Source organism: Mirounga leonina, unplaced genomic scaffold (genome assembly GCF_011800145.1).
Source record: "Mirounga leonina isolate KUSES-001 unplaced genomic scaffold, KU_Mleo_1.0 Mir_115, whole genome shotgun sequence".
Lineage (NCBI taxonomy): Eukaryota > Metazoa > Chordata > Mammalia > Carnivora > Phocidae > Mirounga > Mirounga leonina.
The window spans coordinates 35,712,101-35,728,401 of NW_023270268.1; the positions used below are offsets into that span (position 1 = coordinate 35,712,101).

General features: G+C 39.6%; 1 protein-coding gene across 1 annotated transcript in view; it reads left to right on the plus strand.

The window, feature by feature from the left end:
- The window catches only part of CLSTN2 (calsyntenin 2), a 597,522-nt gene that overhangs the window by 220,428 nt on the left and 360,793 nt on the right, over positions 1-16,301 (plus strand). The window contains exon 2 of the mRNA XM_034995881.1: positions 9,418-9,540. Within this exon, the coding sequence (XP_034851772.1) occupies positions 9,418-9,540 (123 nt within the window). The remainder of the gene's footprint in view (positions 1-9,417; positions 9,541-16,301) is intronic.

The following is a 16,301-nucleotide window of genomic DNA, read 5'->3' on the forward strand; positions in this document are numbered from 1 at the left end:
TGGAGGAGAGGCTTTTTTGTGCCTATCCCCTACCTCTGATATTCCTCAACTTCCCAGAAAGGAGCCAGATAGTCCACATAAATAAGAAGTGAAATTGGCCTGCCAATGCTTTCTTTCTGAAGCAGTGAGAAGCAGATGAACATTTTGCAGTGAATATACTATAAACCAGATAATTGCCATTCGTTGTTCTGAACATCTTGGGATCTAAAGCATGAAATGGAATTTGCAGTAAAAATGTATCACACATTTCCTATCCTCTGGAACAAAGTTGATATCATAAGCCACAAAAGTTTTATTTATTAGTTTGCCAGTAGAGAAACAAAAATATGGTGTTTCTATCTGAGGTTAAAAGGAATTTGCACTGTCATGTCAAATCCTTTCACTCATTTTTGAATATAACCTTTTAAAATATTCTTCAATGAGGGCGCCTGGGTGCTCAGTCATTAAGCGGCTGCCTTTGGCTCAGGTCATGATCCCAGAGTCCTGGGATCGAGCCCCACCTGGGGCTCCCTGCTCAGCGGGAAGCCTGCTTCTCCCTCTCCCACTCCCCCTGCTTGTGTTCCCTCTCTCGCTGTCTCTGTCAAATAAATAAATAAAATCTTAAAAAAAAAATATTCTTCAATGAGCAAGATGGCTAGTTTTATGTGTCCATTTAGCTAGGTTATAGTACCTAGTTATTCAGTGAAACACAAATTTGGGTGTTGCTATGAAGGTATTTTGGAGATGTGGCTAATATCTACAATCAATTGGTTTTAAGTAAAGGAGATTACCCTCAACAATGTGGGTGAGCCTCAAACAATCAGTTGAGAGGCTTTAAGAACAAAAGCTGAGTTTTCCCAGAAAAGAAGAAATTCTGCTCAAGACTGCAACAATAACCCCTGCCTAAGCTTGTAGCCTGCAGGCCTGCCCCCATAGATTTCAGATTTGCCAGCCCCCATAATTATGTGAGCCAATCCTTTTCTTTATGTGTGTGCATACACAAATGTATGTATGTATGTGTATGTATATATGTATATATGTGTATATGTATATATATGCATGTGTATATGTACATCTCTATCTCTTTCTATCTCCTATTGGTTCTGTTTCTCTGGAGAACCCTGACTGTTTTCCCATAGATTTCAGTCTTGGCTGTTTTGTCTCCTTGCACTCCCTTAGAGCACTTGATCCAAGAGTGGACCCACAGGAGATGGAAACAAGCATGTGCTGTTGCATTGATCGCTGGTCAGAGGGAAGAATAGTTGGGGTGGGGCTTTCAGTTCCTCCATGAGGGACCATGACCTTGACTGATTTAAGCACCCCAAACCTCCATAGCCTCATCCATGAAATGGATCCCGTGCTGTCCTCTCATGGATGGTTGTAAGGATTTAATGAGATCACAGCTGTAGAGCCTGGCACATAGAGGTCCCTTAAGAGTAGCAGTTCCTGATTAGTTATGCTGAACAACAGTGATTACAGAAAGAGTTTTAGACAATTGCACTTAGTAGTGTAAACTCCAAAGTAAGTTAAGGGCTGGTTTTAGGGGTTAAAGATGTTTAAAAGGCAGTGAAGTATAAGATATTGAAGGAATAACAATGTTGGGGAATTATAGATGTAACAATCATTTTGTTCAGTAAGTAAGACATTTTTGTGTGGAAAAATGAGTTGGCTCCAGCAACTGAATGTGAACATTAAACCATCAAAATCCCTGCCCCACTTCTTCCTATTCAAATGATCCTCTTGAATGGCTCCCAATCTTCTTTACAGACTTAATCTAATTTTCCCATCCCCTGGGAGTTCTGTTAGGTTGTCAGCCCACCAACAGGTTTATTGGGTAGCTTGAGCATTGTCTACCTGGGGTACACTGGGTCCCATGTGGGTCCTGACCCTAGCCTGTTGAGCTTCAGAATCAAAGGCGCTTTACTGTGGACATACAACATGCTAGTCACCGAGTCAGCTCTGACCCAAGGTCTCATTTTATCTTCCTCCCACTAACCCTGCAGAATTAGTATTACCTCCATTTTATAAAAGGAGAGGGAGCAGAGATCTGGGAAGATTGAAAGACTTGCCTAAGATACCCTGTAGGTTACATGGTATCAGAACTATGACAAGAAGCCCAGTACCCCTTGCACCTAATCTCAGGCTTTGTCTTGCACAAGCTTTGAGCAGTTGGCTTTGTCCAGATGGCTTATGTGGAGACAACTGAAACTCATTTTTGTAAGATTATACAATCCCTCAGTGCACATTTCTCCCTAGCCTTGCTCCTGGCGCACATGCCAGTACCTAATAGGATAATGGCATGTGGCTCATCCCCAGGCTGGGGTAAGGACTTTGAGAGAACCCACACTCCAAACAATTATTTATGGGTGGAAAATGACAGATGGAAGGGAAGAAAAAAATAGGAATGGTGAATAAATGGCTGGGTAAATGGATAGGAGGAAAGGAGGTAGGAAGGGAAGGAAAGCAACATGCTATCCTCACTGAGAGCACCTATCAAGCAGTTAAGGATTAACAACTCAGTCATCTTTTCCTCAAATGCTTGTTCAACCCAATTAAAATGGTGAAATGTAACCCTCATCTTCTGTGAATATTTGCATGTATGAGTCACACACATGGGATTTGTGTTTAAAACTCTCTAATTGGTACCTCTAGCAAGAAAGATACATTGCCTCTAATTAAGTGATGGCAAATGTCACCTTATGATTTGGGAGGCATGCCCTCTTTCTATTTGGGTGCTGTAGGAAAACCTGCTCACTGGAATCAAAGTGCCACCAATTGCTTCAGGCATTGGAGGTGCCAGCAAGGCAGCGGTGTGCTCACCTCACTTACCAATGTTCTGGGCACCGTGTTAGGTCCTGTGGATATCATCATGACCAGGATGTGGTCTCTTCCTGCAGAGGGCTCATACTTGTATGGGAAAGAGGGACAGGGAAACAGCTAATGGCAATGCAGTGGACCTGTAGCATGAGAGCAGGTGGTACAGGGTCATATAAAGTGCAGAGAAGGACAACTGGAGGAGGTGGGGCTGGATCTGAATCTGGAAGGATATACAAGCAGGAGTCAGGAGGAAGGAGAGGAGAGGAGTAGATGGCACAATGAGGGCAAAGGTGTGGGTAATCAAGGAACTGGTGCCTTTGGGGGGCTTCATCTGATCTTGCAGTTGAAGGCAGGATTACTGCTGATGGATCCTAAGCAGGAAAGTGCAAGATCAATGATCAGAATTGCCTGTAGGCAGGCTGACCTCTCACCTGGACAGGGATCCTATCCTACCCTCACTCTAGAGCAGGGAATAAATATACTTTTTAAAAATGCTATTACAATTATTGTAGTTAGGAATCATTTTATTGCAAGCACAGATACTCTGTTCAAACTAGTACAAATAGAAAAACAAACAAACAAACAAACTGGTGCCTGGGCAGAATGAATGAAAAACTTCACTTGGCAACTTCAGACACCCAACAGGCTGATGGGTCCATGAAGACTGAGCAAGACCTCGACTGGAAAACAAGTGTGGGTGGCCAGCCTCTGTATCTCCTGCAGCTGCTTGGGGTGCTTCTCTTGTCTCTGCTTATTGGCTCCCAAATCCTGTCTCCTGGCAGATTAGCTTTCTCTGATTTTAATGGCTTCTCAGCTCCCCCTAAACTTTGAGTAACCATTACACATATGCCACCCCAACTGCTTATGGCCTTTTATCTCAAGTATTCATCACCAGGGGTGCCTGGGTGGCTCAGTTATTTAAGTGTCTGACTCTTAGTTTCAGCTCAGGTCATGATCTCAGTGTCATGAGATCAACCCCCACATTGGGCTCTGCACTCAGTACAGAGTCTGCTTGGGATTCTCTCCCTTTCCCTCTCCCTCCCCTTCTGCTCCTCCCCCCTGCTCAAGCTCTCTCTCTCTCTCTCTAAAATAAATGAATGAATAAATAAATAAAATCTTAAAAAAAAAAGTATCTATCACCAAATAAATTATAGGTTCTGGGCCCATCTCCTCAATGAAAATTGAAAGATCCAACCAACTTGCCCAGCCTACTCCACGCATTGATTTCCCCTGGGTTTAGATATCCACCCAGGTCTAAGCACCCCTGCCAGGGCATCAGGTCAGAAGAGGGAAGTTGGGTATCACAGGCAAAAGACCAGCCTGACCTATTTACTGGGGTGTAAGTTAACCTCTCTAGAGCATTTTGTAATCAGTACAGTATGTTGTTTTTGTTTTTTACTAACAGTTCACTTTTACCTAGAAGGAAGTATTAGAGTTCTGAGGGTCAACTTTAGGATGAGAGTAGAAAGATTGAAAGGGTAAATCATTAGCTGTGTGGCCCTGCTGCTTGGTTTGAGTGTTAATGCACTTTTTCAGAGGTGGAGGCAAAGAGAGAAGGCAAGGAGTGCTCCTGAGAATGCATCTGCACTCTAGTTAAAGACGCATTGGGTGACAAGACCTAATTTCTCTGTAAATGGAGCAGAAATATCACACTGGTGTTTCCTCTGTATGAGTGCAAAGATACAGGCATTTCTCCAGATGCTGAAACAGCATGAGAAAGACACAAGACAGAGGTAAGAAGCAGTCCTAAGGGGGCATGATATGACAGAGTTCAGCCTCAAGAAGAGTTGTGTAACAAAGAGAGACATTATCTCGTGAAGAACTGATAAAAAGTCCGTTCTTCTGAAGTTACAACCAAATGGAACAAAGCATGAGCTGACTGTACTCCGTCTATTGGAACAAAAAGGCAGAACAGTTGTCGTGGGAGGGAAGAGATTGCCTAACAACAGCCAAGGCACAAGCATCAATACCTTGCTTCTTTCTGGAAAGGAGTTGGTTCTGTGGTGTCCCATAAACCCAGCGTTTGGAGGTGGCTCCAGGATGAATCTATACATGCCATTAATCCCTGGGTGATGTAGATACTATCCATCAGTCCAGTCTCTTGGCTGGACTTGCCCCTCAAACTTCATTCTCAGCCAAACCTAACTATTCACATTTCCCCTGTGGTTTAAGGTGCTTTTACCATTGGTCTTTTCCCATGCATGTTCCTCTGCCTGGGACCCCCACATCCTTTATCCCTGCTTAATTCCTACTACTCCTGACTTCGAATCTACCGTCTTCAGGAACTAATTCTGGATTACCATGCCTGGATTAGTGCTTCTCCTTTCTTTTTCTGTAGCACTCTGCTTTTTCTTTGCTTATCTATCTCTTGCCATACTAGTTATCATGGACCCCTCTCCAGTCTGAGAGTCCCTTGAGGATAAGAACTTTGTTCTTACCACATTATAAATTATATGTAAAATTTATACATAATAAAATTATGCCTTTTGAAATGTGCACATTGCTAAGTTTTGCCAAAGGCACACAGAAATGTAACCATCACCACAATCAAGATACAGAACATTTCCATCATCCGAAAGTTTTCTTATGTCCCTTTACAAGCAAACCCTACCCCATCCCCCAGATCCTGGCAACCACTGATCCATAATCTGTCCTTATACTTAGGCATTTTCTAGAATGTCATATGAATGGCATCAAATAGCATGTAGTCTTTTGTGTCTGATTTCTTTCACTTCATTTCACCAGAGAAATGCTTTGGATATTCAACCATTTTGTGTATGGATCAGTAGTTGATTTCTTTTTACTGCTGAGTAGATGTCCATTATATAGATACACTGCAATTTGTTTATCCATTCACTAGTTGATGGCCATTTTATTTTCCAGTTTGGTACTATTCTGAATAAAGATTCTATGAACATTTACATACAAGTCTTTTTGGGTAATTTATGTTTTCATTTGTCTTGGGCAGATCCCAGGAATGGAACTGCTGAGTCATTTTATAAGAAATTGCTAACTATTTTCCAAAATGACTGTATTATTTTACATTCATACCAGCAGTGTATGAAAGTTTCAATTGCTTTACATCTTCATTAGAACTTGGTATTGTCAGTCTTATTTTAACCATTCTAGTGGTGGTGTGGTGACATCCAATTGTGGCTTTAACTTACATATCCTTGATAGCTACTAACGAACATCATTTCATGTTCTTATTTCCTCTGATGACAGGTCTGTTCAAATTTTTGCTGCCCCCCCCCTTTTTTTCAGATTATTTTTCTCATTATTGAGTTGCAGGAGTTCTTTATATGTTTCTGGATATAAGTCCTTTGTGAGATATGTCTCACAAATATTATCTCCCAGTCTGTGGCTTTTAAAAAAATGTTTTCTGAATAGTGTTTTTCAAAGAATAGAAATTCATAATTTTAGAAATTTTGATGTATCAGTTTTATCTTTTATTCAGTGCTCTTTTTGTCCCTTCTAATAAACCTTTGCCTAACCCAAGGACACCGAGCTTTTCTTTTATGCTTTCTTTTAAAGGTTTCACAATTTTTAAGTCCTACATTTAGGACCATGATCTATTTAGAGATAATTTTTGTGTATAATGTGCAATATAATTGGAATTCTTCTTTTAAAATATGGATATCCAGTTTTTCTCAGCATAAGTGAAAGACTATCCTTCCCCTCCATTGGATTTTCTTGGAAAGTTTGTCAGAAATTAATTGACCATGTGTTTGTGTGTCTTTTTCTGCACTCTTTATTTTTCTGTTGATCTGTATCTGTCTTATGTTAATACCTTACTACTTTATTAGTAGCTTTATAATAAGTAGTAGTAGGTTTATAATAAGTTTAAAATCAAGTAGTGTGAGTCTTCTAACTTTGCCCTTTTTGTTTCAGAATTGTTTTGGCTACATCAGATTTTTTCATTTTCATATGAATTTTGGAATTAGCTTATCCATTTATAAAATCCTACTATTATTTTAATTTGGTTTGCATTGATCAATTAGGGAAAAATTTACATTTAACTATCTTGGCTCTACCAAATCATAAACACTGTCTATCTCTCCATTAAGACTGCTCTAGGTCCTCTTTAAATTCTTTCAGCAATCTTATTAGAGTCTTTGGTGTACAGATGCTACATGTATTTTGTGAAAGTTATTCCTAGGTATTTCATGGTTGTTGATATTATCATATTAGCCTTTTTTATTTAAATTTCCAATAGTTTACTGCTAGTCCATAAAAATATGATTGATTTTTGTATATTGACTTTATGTACTGTGGTCTTCATAAACTCACTTATTAGTTCAAGTAGCATTTTAGTAGATCCCATAGAATTTGCTTCACTGGGGATCATGTTCTCTGCAAATAAAGGCAATTTTATTTTTAATTTACAATCTTTTTTTTTTCTTGCTTTACGGAATGGGTTAGAACCTCCAGTACAATATGAATAGTACAGTACAAGGTAAGAGTGGATATCTTTGTGTATTCTTCCTGCTCTTAGGGGAGTGCATTTACTCTCTAACCATTAAGGATGATATTAGCTATAGGTTTCTACAAAAGTTCTTTATCAGATTGAGGAATTTCCCTTCTAGTCCTTCATTTGCTGATTGTTTTGATTATGAATGGATGCTGAATTTTGTCAAATGTTTCTTTCAGGAGCTCCCCTACCCGTTTTACCCTCAATCCTTAAGCTGTTTTTGCATATTTAAGGTGCCTCATAAATACTTGTTGAATGAATGGAGCTGGGCTAAATACCTCTGAGGGTGCAAGGCCACACTTCAGACACTCAGAAGCATGAAATGGGCTTAGGGGAACATAAGAATATTTGAATGCCTGTTCATGTTAGAGGTACTAGATTTGCCTAAATGATCGCATGCAATTTTTACAACATTCCTATGAAGTTAAGTATCTCCATTTTACAAACGAGGAATGAGTAATAGATGGAATGATTAAAAAGCTGGAATATGGTTGGGATGTGGGGAAGAGGTCCTGTGTTTCATAACTCAGTAGAAAGAAAAAAAACAATCATTATGTTCAGAATACAAAGAATATACAAAGGAGGATGGCTTCAAATATTTCAGTTATTTGATGGTGTGTCTGGATATAAGAATGTCCCCTGTGGAATGACAGTGGAACCATTAAGAAGGAAAAGCAATCCTTGCATAATACTTAGCTCAGCCATGAACAAAGGTCTCGTAGTCAAATTAATGTAAACTTAAGTTATTGGTTTGCAACCCTGATGATTTGATCTATAGACAAAACAAAGAAGATTTAATTTTGCTTACACATCGAAATGCAAATGTTTGTCAACTTTGACAAAGAAAAAGTCAAGAAAGATCTGAAATAAGTTAGAAGATGGGAGAAAAGTTAGGAATTTGTAAGGAATGTTAACACTCTTATTTTACAAAAAGGGAACATTTAAACCCCTCTGAGCTTCAGTTCCTCACCTGCAAAATGAGATACAAAATCTTATCTAATGGGGTTATAGTGAGGATTAATGAATGTATGTAAAATGCCTAATATGGGATAGGTACTCAACTAAAAGGAGAAAAGGGTGGCAGACCTATGATAGAAGGACGTAAACCCATCCCCACTCATGAGGGAGAACCTCAACTCTAAGGTCTATGTCACCTCTCCTGCTGACACTGTCACTGCCAGACAGCAGGGTGGTGAGTCAGTAATGAAAGGTCAAGGGCCGTGTGGCCAGCCCAGGGCATCTGAATGACATGACAACTCTGCCAGTGGTATCATTTTCCCCATGTTGCAGTTGAGGGAGTTGACACATAGAACCAGCCCTGAAGTGGCTAAGCCAGGCCTGAAACCCAGCAACTGTGACTAGATTTGGTTGCCTGCCATCGAGTCAAGCGCTATGGCGAATCTGAAGCACTGGATGAGCTCGTGGCATATCCTCTATACACATTTCTAATGAATAGGCCCCTAGGTTTAATTAAAGGGGAAAAAAGATTAATTGTTTCTCCCAACAGCTGCAAATTATTTACATTGCATTTGTGTTGATGGCTAATAAAAGAGCAAAGGCATGTGGGGACAGCCCAGGGTGGCTGTAATTCTTCCAGGGTCCATAATGAAGCACCAGTTTGAATGCCAGAATGTGAGCCTGGAGGAGCCTGCTGTCCCATTCAGACTTGCAGTGGGCAGAACCGCTCTCTGCCCTGGGCATGATCCAATCCAATCCACAGAAATGGATCTCAGGAACCAAGACCTGAGCAGAACAAGGCGTATAGTCCCGCTGCTCTAAACTGACTCTTGATTAGCTCATGACTGCTGTGGAGTGGCTGAGAAGGAGCAAAATGGTGGCTAGCTTGAGGTACCACCAGTCCTAGAGCAACTTTTAACTGACCTTTTGAAGCATGATCATGGGGGAAGGGGATGGTGCTGCCCTAACTGTCTTTGTGCTCACATGAATTGTTGAACTTCTCTCTGAATCTCACTTCTCTGATTACTGAGGTGTAAAATGGGACGAACTAATACTCTATGTCTCTCATGCGGCTGTTGGATGAGAGCCTATGACTGGACAAATGTGCAATATTAATAATATTATTATGGATTAGCTATTCAAGTGATGATCTTGAAAGTCAATCCTTGTTTTGTTTTTCCATTGTGTTCTAGTCAACAAGCACAAACCATGGATCGAGACTTCATATCACGGAGTCATAACTGAGAACAATGACACAGTCATTTTGGACCCACCACTTGTAGCCCTGGATAAAGATGCACCAGTTCCTTTTGCAGGTGAGATGATGGCGTACTACGGTTGGGCTTGGCTCCCTTTGGAGCTGTGCTGGGAAGCCTCCACAGAGCGCAGGCTCGGGCTGTATATCGCTGTTGTCATCCCCTGTGCATCTCATAGATCAGCCTGTGATTTCAAAGCTGTGTGTGTCTTCTGACCGCTGGTGTGGTTCTGATATCTGGTGTGGTTCTGATTTCTGATTTATGTTTTTTTTTCCCTTGGTATTGCCTCCAGTGCAAGACCTTTATTTCTTTTTCTGAGAGATGGTATATTGCTGAAACGGCCTCTGGAGTTGGAAAAGCTGGGCTAGTAAGGTCCATAGGGAAATAATTTTCCCTCTAGAAAGATGACCTGTAGACAGATTAAGTATGTGACCCACTGTCCCAACTACACATATATCATGGACAGGTGAAGACTTATAATTTGGTAGATTGGCAAGAGAAAAGGGGGGGAGGGGAAGGACCAGGAAATATTTGCTAAGGATAGGACAGGGCTGTGCCCTTGAGCTTCACAGTGGGTGTGGCCTTTGGTGGAGGAATCAGAACACAGTGCCATTTTGCCCTCTGCAGCTTGTGGCTAGAGAGTCTTCTCATTATTATCAAGATTATGACTACTTCCCTCTCAAACTTCCTGCAAGGGCCAGGTCTCAGGAAGGGTGTGTGAAGAATATGGCTGTCTCATGTTTCCAAAGATTTTGGCAAAGAGAATGGGATGGCTGATGGTAGGGGGAGGAGGGAATGGACAAAGAATTTCTGAAGATGCCTGCATCATGAGTAATATTGTTAACATTTTATAACTGTCAGGAGAAAGACAGGAAATTTAATGAAGGTTTTCAAGATTTCTAAAAGATTGCTTTATGATAGATGGGTGCCAGGCTGAGGTTTTCACCATGATGAAGTCTATTTTTTCTGACAGTTTGTCTGCTACATTATGAGCTACTTGGGCAGAAAAAATTGTCTCTTTCACACATCTAAGAGATAAGCTCTATGAAGGTCCTTTTTTCATTATAGAACATTGTAAAGTAAGGAATGAGGGGGTGGGTTAAGTGGGGAAATTCAGCGTTATGTGAAGATAAACCCATAAGCATTCTTGCAGAGCATGGGGAAGATATCTTGACTCTCAGAAGAAGGCTTTATCTTTATTCTATGTAGAATGATAACCACCAAGGGCACCTAACTGTGACTTCCATGGTGTTTAGAATTAGGATATTTCCATACATCTTCCAGCCATCCTCAGAGGTCCCAGCTCAACCAAATTCCACTTGGAAGTATGAATTCCCTGCTGTCTTTTCCACAAAAGATGAGTTGTCTTCCCCAGACCTTCTTTGCCAACCTGGGAATATTCCAGTGCATCCCCTTCTTGGACATAACTAGATGATACTAGGGTTAATCAGCAATTCTTAACCCCTAGAAATGAGATTTTAAAACAAACACTAGCAAAACTGTTTGGGTCATGGAAATGTTTGGTTTGGAATGCACTGTGTGCTTAACAAAATAGAGACAGTATTTAAAAAGTGGGAGATTTAGGACAAAAACACAGGATTCTGGTTTATCTTGATGAACCAGATTGGAAATACAGGGCTAAATCATGGCTTCCCTCTTGAGACTGAGCATGGGCTCCTGGCTTCCCTGAGCCCCTTCTCTACAGCCTGTGTGCAGAGGTCTTCCCACCAAGCAGGTCTTCTTGTTCACCTTTCTTTTCAAGTGTGTGACTCCTCTTTAAAACATAACAGAAAAAAACCAATGACATATTAAACAGGAAGTAAATGTGTGCCATTAAGTCACTTTAGTATAGTGAAGCTAACATTTTAAAGATGAAGGATGTATCTGATTCTTCATTATGTCTACCCTCAGCATAGCCCTGTTCTCCTCCAATAGTGAACTAGGAAACTGAAGTTGTTGAATAAGCTGTCCTACAGTAAAGTTATAAGCGCCTTAATGTACAGACCGAAATTGGGAGGGGCAGTTTAAGCAAATCTGATATTTAGAAGTTTGGACTTACAAAAGGTTACTTATTTTCCTTGGTTGTGGGGCTGCAGAACAATTAATAATTTCACCTGAAGGTTCAACAAAGGGTTTCTAAATCATAAATCCATCAAATGCCTTTAAACTTGAATTTGTATTCTGACTATTTGATGTGCCCACTGGTTTTCAGACACATCTGGAAATGAAGATTTGCTTCTAAGCCAAGGCCTGAGTAGTTACTTCCATCTGAAGAAAATTTCTATGCTCCTCTTGATATTTGCAGCTGCATAAAAAAAATCTAGCTTAATGCATCAAAATATAATCTTCCAAGCTCTTGAGAGTAAAAAATAAAGGTGCTTTTTGGAATGGTCAAAGCTATTTTTCTCAGTGTTATTTATGATCAGCTCTAAGACAGGACACAGGCACTAGCCATCCATCCATGCTGCAGACGTTTATTTTAAAACATTTATCTTAAAAAGAAAATACTGAAGATTTATTTCAGATCCCTATCATTCTCATAAAATTGAAAAATTCATATCTGCCAGCTCCATCAGTTCTGGAAGTCAACTGCAGCTTTTAGTCCCCCCCCTTATCAACTGTTCTTGTATTGTGTGTCAGTTTTTCTACCCCTTTCCCACTGGTCTTTATTTCCAATTTAGTCTGTGAGGTGAGCTGTAAGCTTGCTGGGAGATGGTTCCATCCATATCATTTTTCTCTGTCTCATTTCTTTTGTGAATTCCCCCCCTTTAAAAAAAAAATTAAGAAAAGTTTCCTATGTAAAATAGCACTCATTTAAATAAAAGTCATGATCACACTTTGCAGTATAAATGCAAAATTCAGGGATATAGAATAGCTTTTACTGTATATTTCTTGATTGTGACAATAAGTGTGTATTGTAGAAAATGTGAAAAATATAGTGAAACACAAAAAAGTATGAAAAATATGTTTTCTTACCCCCCAGAGAGAGCCTCTGTTAACACTTTAGAGTATTTCCTTCTAGTCATTTTTCTACTCTTTTTTTTTTTCAAAAATTGTGATCACACCTCATATTAAATTCTAACAATTTATTTTTCCCACTAAACTAATGAAAATATGTCATTTATTAAATATTATTCTGCAGCTGATTAAATGACTACATATCATCTTTCTCGGTGAATATTCTGTAGCTTACCATTCTCTTTTTTTCTAGCTTTATTGAGATACACTTGACATATAACATTGTGTAAGTTTAAGGTGTACCATGCATTGATTTGATAAACTTCTATATTGCAAAATGATTACCACCATAGTCTTAGCTAACACCTCTATCATCTCAAATAATCGCTATTTCTTTTTTGTGGTGAGAACTTTTAAGATCTACTCTCTTAGCAATTTTCATGTATATAATACAATGTTATTAATATAATCACCATGCCATAATTAGCCAAAACTTATTCATATTATCACTGAAAGTTTCTACCCTTTGAAAACACCTCCCAATTTCCCCCACCCCTAGTCCCTGGTAACCACCAGTCTACTCCCTGTTTCTGTGAGTTGGGCTTTATAAAGCCAATTTCACATAGAAGTGAATCCACATGTAAGTGATATTATATATGTGATATAAGTGATTCCACATATAGATGCCATATATAAGTGAGATCATGCAGTATTTGTTTTCCTGTGTCTGGTTAATTTCACTGACCATAATGCCCTCAAGGTCCACCATGTTGTCACAAATGGCAAGATTTTCTTTCTCATGGCTGAATAACATTCCATTGTATATATATACCACATCTTCTTTATCCATTTTTCCATTGACAGAAACTTAGATTGTTTCCACATCTTGGCAATTGTGAATTATGCTGCAATGAACATAGGGATGCAGATATCTCTTCAAAATCCTGAATTTATTTCCTTTGGATATATATCCAGAAGTAGGATTGCTGGATCATATGGTATCTCTATTTGTAATATTTTTGAGGAATCTCTATACTGTTTTCCATAGTGGCTGTACCAGTTTGCGTTCCCACCATCAGTACACAAGCGTTCCCTTTCTCTGCATCTTTGCCAACACCTATTTCTTCTTGATGATAGCCATTCTGACAGATGTGAGGTGATAGGCAATTTGTCTGTTACAATTCTTTTTTAATATAATGTGTCTACATTTCTGATTCTATCATTTGGATGGGTTTCCAGAATTGAAATTAATTGATCAAACATTTTAAGATTCCAGAAACAGGGCACATGGGTGGCTCAGTTAATTAGGTTAAATGTCTGATTCTTCATCTCAGTTCAGGTCTTAATCTCAGGGTTGTGAATTCAAGCCCTGCTTTGGGCTCCACGCTGGATGTGGAGACTACTTAAAAAAGTAAATTAATTAAAAAAAGAAAGTTCTAAAAACATGTTAAATTGCTTAGTTGTATGAGTTTGCAGTCCCATTCGCACCGCACTAGTCTCATTCCTTAACCCCTGAATGGCTTGTTCTACTGGTGTGATTTAGTGACCATGTGGTAGAATCACCAATAACAGTAGCCTCGTCATCTTCATCTGTAAAATAATACAAGCTTTCCAGTGTTGTTATTTTGATTAAATTTAAAGAATAACTATGACACATGTTATAATGATTCAAGATAGAGTAGAAGCTTAATAAATTCAAGTTTTGTTTTGTTTTGTTTTTCCATATCCTTTTCTCTGCCCGTTTAGTAGAGGAGATAACCAACTCAGAGAGAGGCCAAGCAGCTTGCTCAGTATCCCAGGGCAGGCCAGCCATGGGGCTGGGACTGCAGCCCAGGGATTTTTACCACTTGCTCTGAGTTCTTTTTCCCAGTGATGTAGCCTTTTGATCCCTGCCTCACCTGATTACTAGAGGTATCAACTCTCAGTCAGTGAATCCTCCCTCAGACCTCAGTCAAGTCCATTAGACCTAACTTAGTTCTCAACCTAGTGTCTGAGCCCCATGGACATGACCTTCTTAGAGAATCAGATCCAGGAAAATCCTTAAGTAATAATGAAAATCTTGTCCTTTGCATGGCAAAAAATGATAATGAAAGCAAGCTGGCACACTGTGAACTTATTAATTTCTACATGAGCCCCACTGAGGCCTGTTAGGAAACTGTGGAGACTTTTAAATTTGAAGGGAATTAGATTGCCTTTCAGAGATAATAGAACTGTTCATTTGTCTACATTGGGCCAGTCTGGACTTGTCTTTTGTGAGGACAGGGCAGCAGGGAATGATCAGGTATAATTGGCTGGCTTCTCAGGCTGGGTGACTCTCTGAAGGAAAATTGCCTGGGATGTGATTTGGCCTGGGTTGATTAGCTGGTTGCAACAGAAGTTTCTCTCCTCTCTGTGGTTAACTCCACTCGCCCTCCTTGTTCTGCTCAGAGTCTGCCCACCTTATCTTTGGACCTGCCCAGGGACATTGTTTGTGCTTCAGGCACCCTAGGTCCCTGATGGCAGGGATCCTCCCCAAGGGTTTGTGCAGCCCCTGTGTCTTATGGTAGGAAGAGAATGAGGGTGTGAACAGCCACAGGCTTGACCGGCCACACATTGCTTTATATTCAGGCTCTGCCATTTGCTAGCTTTAAGGTCTCAGATAAGTTACTGAACTCCTCTGAAGGACAGTTTGCTAATATTTAAAATGGGGGTAAACACAGTACCTACCTCTAGGTTAATATATGGGTTAAATAAGATACTAATGCTCAGTGCCTAGAGCACTCCTGGCCACCAGTGGATGTCCAGTATGTCGCAGTGCGGATAATCTTAGCAATGGTAAAAATGAGAGTAATCACAGTAAGTGTAATTCTTAGTATCATCAATAAGCCACAGTGTTTTATTCATTTTAGGCTGATTACTGTTCTGTGATTATAACCTGTGATAATGATGTTAAAGAAAGGAGAAAAGTGAGTTTGGTATTTGTTCTAAAGGCTTAATGCCATCACCCATCAAGCTATGTTGTCCAGACTGATCATGTGCCAGTGTGAAGACAAGAAGTTAAATAATGTAGGCAAGTTGTTTGTGAATTGTGCCGAACTCTATAAATATTAGTTGGCAATACATTTCCTTAAATTGCATCTATAACCTGTCCCTGGGGAGTAATTAGTTGCAAGATACACTTTTAGATTACTGCAAACCACATGCCCTTTTATTATAAACACACACACACGTGCCAGGCATGGCACACAGAATTGTATCCAAGCCTCACACCAACTCTGTGGAACAAAAAGGTCAGCTATCATGATTCTGTTTTGCAAATGAGGACATCGAGACTTATAAAAATTAAGTAACTATTCAAGGTTACCTAGCTGAGGATGGCTCAGCCCTGTCACTCAATTCCAGATGCTCAGACTCCAAGTCCTCTGCCAGTTGTCCAGTGTGGAGTACATACCTCATTGGCAGTAGAAGATCTACATGGTACCTGGACATAAGGTTAAAGAATGCTGAATCCCATGCTAGGTCATTCCCTTTTAAGTTCTTCTTCAGCCTCTCTGATTATGTCAAGGAGAAAGGCAGCTTGGGAGGCTCAACACCTCTCAAACATTTGCTTATGTCTCTTTTTGACAAGGAATGAGCTCTATCTCAAAGCATTCCATATACAACACTGATGAGGTAGAATTTTAGTACCATTCTGTTGTATTTTATTTAAGTTACTTTTTCTTTTTTTGAGACAAGTATTTTTGGCTTTTCAGGTTTTTTTTTAATAAATTCATTTGGGTTTTTTAAAACCCCACTTTTTGTTTTGAGATTTTATTTTATTTTATTTTATTTTATTTATTTATTTATTTATTTATTTATTTATTTATTTATTTATTTATTTATTT